This window comes from Fragaria vesca, linkage group LG2, assembly GCF_000184155.1.
Source record: "Fragaria vesca subsp. vesca linkage group LG2, FraVesHawaii_1.0, whole genome shotgun sequence".
NCBI lineage: Eukaryota > Viridiplantae > Streptophyta > Magnoliopsida > Rosales > Rosaceae > Fragaria > Fragaria vesca.
Window position 1 is genome coordinate 2,641,276 of NC_020492.1, and position 10,896 is coordinate 2,652,171.

At 39.9% G+C, this 10,896-nt stretch overlaps 1 protein-coding gene across 1 annotated transcript; it reads right to left on the minus strand.

Annotated features, from left to right (window-relative positions):
• Positions 1–4,697: 4,697 nt before the first annotated feature.
• Positions 4,698–6,470, minus strand: LOC101294432 (probable E3 ubiquitin-protein ligase ARI8-like). Its single transcript, XM_004292035.1, has one exon. It carries the CDS (start codon positions 6,468–6,470, stop codon positions 4,698–4,700), a length of 1,773 nt encoding a protein of 590 aa, XP_004292083.1.
• Positions 6,471–10,896: the final 4,426 nt, after the last annotated feature.

The following is a 10,896-nucleotide window of genomic DNA, read 5'->3' on the forward strand; positions in this document are numbered from 1 at the left end:
TTTAAAGGCCAGCAATTTACGTGGAAGAGCAATTGGGAAACTGCAGCTGGTCATATATTTGAAAGACTAGATAGAGGGGTGGCAGATATGTGTTGGCTAGAGAAGTGGCCTAATACAACAGTTTCCCATTGCACAAGGGTTGGTTCTGACCATAATCCAATAATAGTTGATATAGATCCAATCATCATGAGAAATCCCAGAAACTTTAAGTTTGATGCTAATTGGGCCAAAGAAGATGAGTGTCGAAAGATCATTGAAGAAAGTTGGGACACCGTTTTTCAAGGAAATACGGCATCTCAATGGGCACAAAAACTTCAGAAATGTAGTGCTCTTCTTGTGGAATGGCATAAGAAAAGTGGCGGGAATAATCGGCGGCTTATAAATCAATGTCTCAATGAGTTGGAAGAAATTCAGAAGGGAGGGGAAGACAATGTTCCGAGACCAGTGATCAAAGAATTAACTAATACTCTTAGTGAACTCTGGGCAAAGGAGGAGCTGTACTGGAAACAGCGCTCTCGGGTAAACTGGTTAAGAGATGGGGACGCCAACACTCGGTTCTTTCACCTCACAACAATACAGAGGAGGCAACGAAATAGAGTGCAAAAGCTAAAGGACTCCGAGGAAAATTGGGTTTCTAGTGATCTTGAAATCCGCAAAGTAGTTGAAGATTACTTTGCAGCTCTGTTCTCCTCGTCTGGAAGACGGGATTGGAGCACTACTTCTGCTAAAGTGCAGCGTGTTGTTACTGAGGAGATGAACGATGATCTAGTCAGGCCCATCAGCATGGATGAGGTAAAAGCAGCAACTTTCCAGCTGGGGACTTCAAAGCTCCCGGCCCGGACGGGTTTAATGGCTTATTCTACCATAAATTTTGGGAAATTGTCAACTCCATCATCAACTCAACAGCCAATGACATGTGGGATAATAGAGAGGTTATAAGGGAACTTAATCACACAAACATTGTCTTGCTGCCCAAAGTCCCCAACCCAGAATGTGTGTCTCAGTTTAGGCCAATAAGCCTTTGCAACTTCTCATACAAGATCTTATCCAAGATTCTTGCCAATCGGCTCAAGACTTGGCTGCCAAACCTGATTTCTCATCACCAGAATGCCTTTGTTCCTAATCGGCAGATTCAAGATAACATCTTGGTGGCTCATGAGGTGTTTCATTACCTTAAGCTGAGAAAGTCAACAAAAATTTATGAGTTGGGACTCAAACTCGACATGAACAAGGCGTATGACCGAGTGGAATGGGATTTTTTAGAAGATGTGATGATAGGCATGGGTTTTTGTCAGAGATGGGTTAGAGTGGTTATGGCTTGTGTTAACACAGTGACCTTTGCGGTTTCATTGAATGGTAAGATTGGGCCAAGTTTTAAACCGTCGAGAGGTTTAAGGCAAGGTGATCCCTTATCCCCCTATTTGTTTCTCTTGGCCTCGGAGGTCCTCTCTTCAATGATATCCAATTCTTGCCTAGGTGGATATATTCAAGGGGTTAAAATCAGCAAAAGGGGTCCTGAAATCACTCATTTACTATTTGTAGATGACTCCCTTTTTTTCCTTCAGGCCACAGATGTCAACTGCCTAAGAATGAAGTCAATTCTTGATGATTATTGTTTAGCCTTAGGCCAATCAATAAATTTTGAAAAATCAAGCTTGTTTTTCTCACCAAATACCCCTGAAGCTTTAAGAGAGTCTATAAGCCAAAAATTCATATCAATGACTCACCAAATCCGGGGAAGTATCTTGGTTTGCCAACATTATGGGGAAGATCGAAGAAGGAAGCCTTGGCTTATGTGAAAGGGAGGATTCAAAATAAGCTTCAAGGATGGAAACAGGCAAATCTATCTCAAGCTGGAAAAGATGTACTTATAAAATCTGTTGCCTATGCCGTCCCAGCATATCCTATGAATTGTTTTAAGTTCCCTATCACCTTGTGCAAGGAATTTGATTCTATGGTAGCAAGATTTTGGTGGGGTCAGAAAGGTGAAGAGAGAAAAGTCCATTGGAAAAGTTGGGATAGAATGGGTAAAGCAAAAGCAGATGGTGGTTTGGGGTTCAGATGCGTAACTAATTTTAATGTGGCTCTATTGGCAAAACAGTTCTGGAGGATCATTACCAATCCCGATGCTTTCTGGGCACAAGTTATAAAAGCGAGATATTTCCCTCACCTGGATGGGTTGAATGCTGGAAAGGGCTCCCGAACCTCATGGGCGTGGAGCAGCTTATTGTATGGTCGGGATCTCATTTTGCTTGGGTCACATTGGCAGATTGGTAACGGTGCTAAGGTTGGAATTTGGGTGGACAAATGGTTTCCATTAGTCGAGAACAAATTCCTACATCCCACTCTTCCTGTCCCTAGTAGCTGTCCGCAAATCGTCTCGAAGCTAATCGATCGAGATACAAATTTCTGGAACTTGTCCCCTATACGGCAGTATCTAAGCCCTCAAGAAGCTTCTGCAATAGAAGCAATCCTAGTGGGTGACATGAACACAGAGGACAGACTGGTTTGGCCATGGGAGCGTTCGGGTTCTTACTCGGTGAAGTCGGGGTATCACCTGCAACACTCCCAATGTTCCCAAAAACAAGATTTGAAAGCAAGTACCTCACACCACATCCCCTAAGCCACTTGGAAATCAATTTGGTCAACCAACACCTTACCAAAAATCAAATTTTTTCTTTGGAAAGTCGTATCAGCAAACTCTTTGCCTACAATGCATAACCACTTCAGGAGAAACATTTCTCAAACCCCTATATGTCCTATGTGCCTAATCCATCCTGAGACAGTTGAACACTGTTTGCTATTGTGTCCCTGGGCATCCAAAACTTGGTTTGCCGGCCCTCTATGTTACAGAATAAATGCTCAAAAAATTACTACTTTTGACAAATGGTGGGAGGCCTTACCAAGACTGACTGAGCAGAGCAAAGATGCTAGCTCTCATCTTCTGCCCTTTGTGGCCTTCACTTGTTGGGAAATTTGGAAAGCGAGGTGCAAATTTGTTCCAGCATGCTCAACCTGATCCTCTTCTAGTCGCGTCTCATGCTTCCACTGCCTTGGAAGAGTTCCTGCACGCAAAAAGCACTGTAAGTCCTCTTTCATGCTCTCTCGATACCCCCACTTCCATCACTCAAATCACAATTTCTCTCCTCAACACCCCCATAAGCCCTCCAGTTGCAATTTCTAGCCAAATCAACACTCCTCCCCATACACCTAACCAGTTATACACCATCCCTACGCATAACCGCTTCTCTCTCATCAACCACTCTAATGATCCAGTCTTGGAGACCCCCATCCCAAACCGCATTCCCACATCTGCCACACATCCACACCCACCTCTCTTTCACCAGAGTCCATTACAACATCACTTTTTGGACCGATCCTCAGTTCCCATAAGAACCCCTATCTCCATCACAAATCCCATGAGAAGTTCTTCTGCCACCCCCATCATCCACAATCACTACAATGGGGACCTCAACCATCATCATATTCCATCTCCAACCCCATCACCCAATTGGATTTCCCCACCCACGGCCTATATCAAATTAAATTGTGATGGTGCATGGGATAAGCTTACCAATCTCATGGGAGTCGGAGTAGTGGCGCGAGACTCAGAGGGTCGTCTCGTTGGTGGCTCCTCCAAGTTTGGTTTACCAGCATTTGCACTTGAGGCGGAGGCCATGGTGGCATCATCAGCGATGGAGCTCGCAAAAAAACTCCGGTTCCAATCAGTCATCTTCGAATCAGATTCACAAAACTTGGTTGATGCGATTAATGGTTCGAAGACTTCACCGCATTGGAGCCTCATTCCCACAATCAATCGGATCCGCCATGACTCTTGTTTCTTCAGAACCTTCTCATGGAGGTGGACTCCCCGTCAAGCGAACTCGGCAGCCGATCATGTTGCCTCACTATCATTGAGGAAGATGTGCCCTGAATCTTGGGTTATTCGACCCCCATCTTCCTTGGTCCATATTCTATCGAGGGATGGTCTTCCCTGTCCTCCGGCAGCATCATGATTTGGCAACAAAGTTGGCGTTGACTGCACTGACTCTTTTCTTTTGAGAAGTCGTATCGTGTTCGTCAACTCCAGCTTTAGGATTTAGATGCATTCTATTTTGCTTTTTCTAGTGTTTTGGTTATGTTGTTTTTTTTTAGTCTCTATGGGCCTTTCTTTTGTTGGGTTGGGTCCTCGGTTTGCTGTTTGTTGTTTTTGGATATGGAGCATCTTTGTAGTTCCTATCCTTTCTCTTTTATGGAAGAGCGTTGTACCAAAAAAAAAAAAGGAAAAGGCACCAAATTTTACCAAAACATCAGCAACTGTGTTCTTCTGAAATATATAATATGTCATCTCATAACAGTTATCAGCAACTTTGTTCTCTTCGAAAATATGTAATTCGTCATTTCATAATCAAATACGAACAGTTATTCCGATAGATCTGAAGGATCCAAGACACATGAGGAATACTAATATTATCAAGCACTACAATGTCGATCAAATGTTCTTTTTCTAAGCAGAAGCAAGAATGGAAAATTTGAATCAACACGTATGGAAACCACCAGAGATTATTTAAAAAAACAAATTGAAATTAACATACTAACTAGTAATTTAGATGAGTTCATCGGATTGTTGTGAACCTAATGATCTCTAGATATAAATATTTAGAAACTAACTTGCTCATTCCAACTAACCTTATAGGCTAAACTACACCCTGATCAACATCTTCGGTATTATCACACACCAGACACCTGGTTCTAGTCGCCGGATTCGAAAGTGTACAACGCTCACAAGACCAGCAACCTTTTGGATTTTCCTCAAAACATACTTCACAGTTAACGGCAGACCCTACATTGATATAGGTACATTGGTCACATGCCCAGTCAATCTCCTTGAAAGCAGCTCCAGCTCCATATTGAAGCGTCTCCGGAAGCCCCTCCTCCAACGCAGTAACCAACTTTTTGAAATAAGTTCCGGTCACCTTTGTCAGCCCCATGAGTTTTGTCTTGAACTTTTTGAAATCTTCATCAGCTGCCGATGATGATGAGACCAGAAGCGGTTGTAGTTCACTCTCGGCGCAGTTGTGAAGCCTTTCGAGACTGAACTCAGCATAGCCTTGCAAACACTCGAAAAGGTGCTTCTTAGCGGCAGTATCCTCAGGCAGGTAGTAGCCATACGCATAGGTCCATCGCAATACTTGCCTGCAGTCAATAATCTGTTGCCAGGCCTCTATGATAAAATCGTATTCATGCTCTCTTGTGTTACCTTGTATCTCCCCAAGTTGCTTAATGTGCTCGGTCTTCACCTTATTAAAATCCTCCAGAGCTTTTTTCTTTGATCTTCCATTGGTTTCCCACCTTTCATAATAATGAATGTATCTCTCTAAGTACATCTTTGCCTTCTTCCTTGCCTTCTCATCCGTATTCATAGACGTCTCAGGATTATCAATTGACCCCTGCCTAAACCTATTGCAATAGCAACCAGAGTAACTTTTATTTGGCCCGAGGCATAACCAACAAAACTGGTACCCACAGGGAGGACTGCAAGTCATATGATTACAGCCTTGGTTCTTCTCAATTGGTCTTTTGCATTTGGGACAAGGCTTGGAATTAACCAGTATCCATTGTGTATTTTGAGAGTCATCCTTGTTCTTCAATATCCACTTCCCCACAGTTTCACAATCCACCGGACAATGATTCTCTTCAATACAATTCCAACAATATCTATGCGAGCAAAGACACGAAACATCATATGACACCATTAATCCACCCAAAGCATGAAACTGAATTGCGTAGTTACAATCCGGGGAAGGACACCACTTGATGTTCTTCTGATCTTCGACGTAAGATCTTAACAGATATGTCTTGTACTTGCCATGCTCAGCTCCTCGGTTTGAGTTCAACAACACCTTTTCGATCAAATCAGGACCAACTGCTGCATTACATGATGGTTCAGGACACCTTAGCCTCACACAAGCCGGACCACCATCACAGATTGTTGTGCTAATATAACCTGCCCAGCAATCTCGACAAAAAGGATGGCCACAAGAGGCAGATAAAATAAACCGATCATAGTTGTACTCTTCAAAACAAATTCCGCAAGCAATTCTTAGATTTGCCCTAGCATTATGTTCCACTATAGGTTTCTTCAACAAACCTGCATCTTCTCTAACTTTATCTTCATCGGCAAACCATTCATCCTTAAGTTCTTCAACCCTCCAATGAAAGCGAGGGAGTAGTAAGCACGCATCGGACTTGGATATGGAGAGAACAGTAGAGACATCTGCGGTACAACTATCCTGAAGTTTTGCAATTTCTTCTTCTTTCAAAACAGTATAATTTTCCAGTGAACACCTACTCTCACCATACTCATCGACCTTATCATCTTCATCCAGTTGAAGATCGTCATCGTAGTTCAATGCTTCGTCATTGCCACTCTCTGCGGATCCATAGCCGTCATCACTTTCATAGTCCATGATAGCTCCTTGATAGCGAACGGCCGACGTACGTTGGAAAGGGAATACAGAGCCTTCAACTTATAACTATATATACGTAATGATCAATGCCCTAGTCCAATGTATATGAAAGACCGAGAGGTAATAAGAGACCTAGTACAACATGGACACGGTAAAAAAGTTAAGGATGTGGCTATTGCACCCCACCAAATACTTTTTTCACCCCACATCTCAATTTTAAACTAAATATTCTAATATTAACCCCACAATCAAGAATTTTTATGAAAATATAATATTAAACTAAAATCTATAAAATCCAAACAACAACAATTCTCTACATCTTTACATCAGAAAAGAAAAAGAAAAAAAAAAATTTCTCTACATCTTTTAAATCAAATTTGAGAATCACTTTAATCTTCAACAAGGTGGTTAATTATACAATGTGGTGGGATTGTTCGTTCTTCAAATGTAGTCTTTCATATATATATATAGGCCCGTTCGAGTGCGGACGTCCCTCCGTTCTCCTCCGTCCGGCGTCGAAGACAGCATGCCTCCACCCTAACGGACTCCAGCAGCGTCCCCGACCACTTCCTCTCCCCAGCGAGTCTGTTATTTTCTAGTTTTCCAGCAAGATCACCCAAAACTTCAAATAAAGTCGATCTCGCCAGAAACTGGAATTCGGCGGACTTGCCGGGGAGGGAAAGTGGTCTGGGACGTTGCTGGAGTCTGCTGGAGTGGAGGCGCACCCTCGCCGGCGCCGGAGGGTTGGAGAACAGAGGGACGTCCGCACTTTAAGCCGAGTGCGGACGTCCGCTCTCAAACGTTTCTGTATATATATATATATATATTCATAATGTAAGAGAAATTTTATTAACACATACCTATTTTCTAGATACACATCCCACGTTTTTGGTAAATTTTATATTTTTATTTTACCCTTTTCAAACAAAATACTAATCATACTCTGATACTCAATCACAACGAGGAGCCACCAGAGTCAAGTACCCAGGTTGCAACCGTCAGAGGCCGATGGTAAAGAGGGTATTTGGTCACCAAAGGAATCTTGCTTGTTGGGTTACAACCCAGAGTAGATAAATAGAGGTCATAGAGATGAGAGAGCACCAAACCAGAGGACTAGAGCGAAATCACTACATACCTTAAAATATGATTAAGAAATGTGATTCTGAACTTTAATACCTATTTCTATTATCTGAGATTTGCAAACCAGCAAATCAAATGTCACTCTAAATTACATTTTGAGCCACCCCACAAGAAACAATAAGTTCATTGATTAAGCATGAATTTACCTTATAATTCAAACGAGCAAATCAAATGTCACCCTGAATTTTCCCTATAATTCTAGTATAATCATTTAATTTGATTCTTTTTTTATTTTTATCAGAATCGTTTGCTTGCTAGAATGACGATTTCTTGCATATGTAATATGTAAAAGAGGACAAAGAGAGAGGGTAAAAGAGGAAATTCAAGGAAAAAAATTGCAAAAAAAATTTGAGCTGTGTGTATTAAAAAGGTAGGAATGTATGAATAAAATTACTCTAATTGTAAAGAATGAACTCAAGAAAGAGATCGAGGAAAACATATGTAGGATGTGGTTTGAGAAGAATGGAGGTCTGATGAGATATTTGTATATATTTTTATATTTTATCAGATTGAGGAAAACAAAAGAAAGAAAATAAAAACCAAATTTTCTCAAAATTTTAAGGGTAAAATTGGAACGTTAAAAGTAAAAAATAAGGCATGAGATGAACTGAGCATTTAGTGGGATGGAAATAGCCGCACCCAAAAGTTAATTGCATTAACTTATTTCTAAAAGAAAAGATATTGCATTAACTTATTAATGTTTTTGGAATTGGAACTACAACTCTAATGGGAAACGTTTCCTTGACTCAGTAGAGACTGCATATATCTCTAACGCACGCTCCCTTCCACGCACCGTTTCGCATTTGAATTAGGATTGCTGAGCAAGTTCAAGTCGAGGTACATGACGAATTTTTATTAAATTCATGAGTTTTAAGCAGAAATTGTGAGTTCAAACCATTAGGATGTAATTTGTAGACTTTGTATGGTGTTATTCCATGGTTTTTTTTTTTTTTTTTTTTTTTTAAATTACAGGGTTTGCTTTTTGTTTGTTGTTGAATGAATGGATGTGCATCTCATAAACATCGGTTTCTTTTCTCTCATTGTGATCAGTACAAATTGCACACTTAAAAAAAAGTTTTCTCTAAATTACTTCATGATCTTCGAATCGTCAAGTCTTTGATGATATAAACAGTGTGCATAAGTTGCTTGATTGTATCATGGGGCCATTATAATTGCTAGGGAAAATTTTAAAAACTACGTGACTGAGAATTAAGGTGAATATACTTTGTAATATATCACAATGGTGTCTGACGTTACAAACTCTATTTGATTTAGGTACACATGCACCGTTACTAACACTACTGTCAATATTATGTAATTATTTATTTATTAGAAGGGTGATTTAGTACTCTTACCCTCTCATCTCTCTTTCATACCAAAAAAAAACACATCTCTCCCTCTCTCCCTTCTCCCTCCGTCCCCATCCCCACCTCCATTTTCCATTTGTCAATTCAAAACCCATAACCCATTTCATATCTGCCTCTTTCTCAACAAGTCATGAATCATGAACACAAGAAAGATTCTTGCTTTCTTCCTCCCGGACTGGATTGATTTCAAGAACAACCAAAAACTGCCCAGAATTTCGACAAGAGGAACACAGACCAAATCGGATTTCGTCCCTATTGAGAGAATCTTGGTTTTGTTTTTGGAAGAAATGGATTCCCTCAAGAATTTTGTTTGTGGTTGGTAATCGATGGTGGAGGCTAGGAGAAGGGTTTGTGCAGTAATGGAGGAGACAATAAATAGGTGTAGAGAGAAATCTTGGTGTCCACTAGGTTTTTTTTTTTTTGTAAAATTAAAATGGTGGGAAAAAAAGATGAGAGTTGCATATGAGTTATTTTCTTGTATCATTCATAAAAAGACAAGTTTGCCCTCAAAAATATAACGGAAAACAAACAGACTCACAAAGAGGCTAACGATATGTACTTAAGTTGGGTCGTAGTTTTAACCTCAGACACCATTATGATATTATAGAAACTAGATTCACGTTAATTATCAGTCATCCATACTTCGTGTACTGTTATTAAAATTTTTCCTAATTTCTATAGAAAGTTTGAAGCTGATGTTGATGTTTGGATTAAGTTCATAGTGTGTGTACTTACTGCAAATGCTTGAGATAATAGGTATTAAGCTTCGCTTCTTAAGGTATAGAATAGTTTTTTTCGATGGAGTGGTTCTATGCCTCTAGTGTAACAGCAGAGGCATCGCATTTGACATAAATATTCTGATTTTTTTTTTGTTACTAAATAATCTGACTTTCGCTTTCGGTAAACATGAGATACAAGAACAGTACAATCCTTCTTCATTACAATCTGACATTTTATATTGTGTGAAAAGGTTGGAGAATTAGGTCAATAGCATTGCATGAGTCAAGGTACACTTCAACAATCCTCCAATGGGAATCCCTAGCGATTTTTAAGCCCTTCAGGAGTCTTCAATACCCTTCAAAATTTGACCAATTCCAAGCATAACTGAGAACCCCTTCTCCCAACTCTGCATACATTCCTTAAGAATCTCCCATTACATATGAACCAGAAGTAGAAAGTCTACTTAAATCAGTATCAACTTTGAACCTGTCTTTTGCTTGCACATATATCCCACAGTGTCCACCTTAGCTGCAGAATATGTAGGAGGTCTTGAATTGGCAACCGTATTGGTTTTAGTCTTAGTGATTCAAACCAGGCAATTTGATTGTTGATAGGTGTTGTTGAATTAAGTGAATATGGATTCCATGATAGGTTACTTCTTTCTTGCTATAAAAGTATAAAGCAAGTCTCTCATTTTTGTGAACATTCCAAATTTCTAAGGAAGATTGGTAGTTCAGGCTTGAAATATTTAGTTGATCGATCGTAGTGGAACTACATAACTAGTTGCTATCGAAATCTTCAATTGTTACCAATTGCTGCAGTTAAAGTGATATTTGTATTAGCAATGCTTAGTTCTGAATTTTCTATTTTTATATGTATATATATTGAGGTGGAAAGGTGTGGTTCCGTGCAACATGCATATGGAGTTGTGGTTTCAAGAGTTTAGTTTGGATCACATACTCTGTTGATAGAAATAAAGGATATTTTTGTACTAGCTGATAGACATTGGATGAGCAGTTTGTTGTCGATGTTCAGGAGTTTACTAGTCTTTTCTACTGAAAAGTATTATAGAAATTAGAAGAAAATTGATGCTGTAGTAATTTGAACTTAATGTCTACTAGAGTCAACCACTTGTAATGTCCTCTCGATGAGGCTTTATTAGTTTTTGAGTCGTCACTTTTATTTATATGATAACCTTG

What these genes read in the sequence shown, in the direction of transcription:
- LOC101294432 (XM_004292035.1), bottom strand. Translation starts at nt 6,470, where the DNA reads ATGGACTATGAAAGTGATGACGGCTATGGATCCGCAGAGAGTGGCAAT.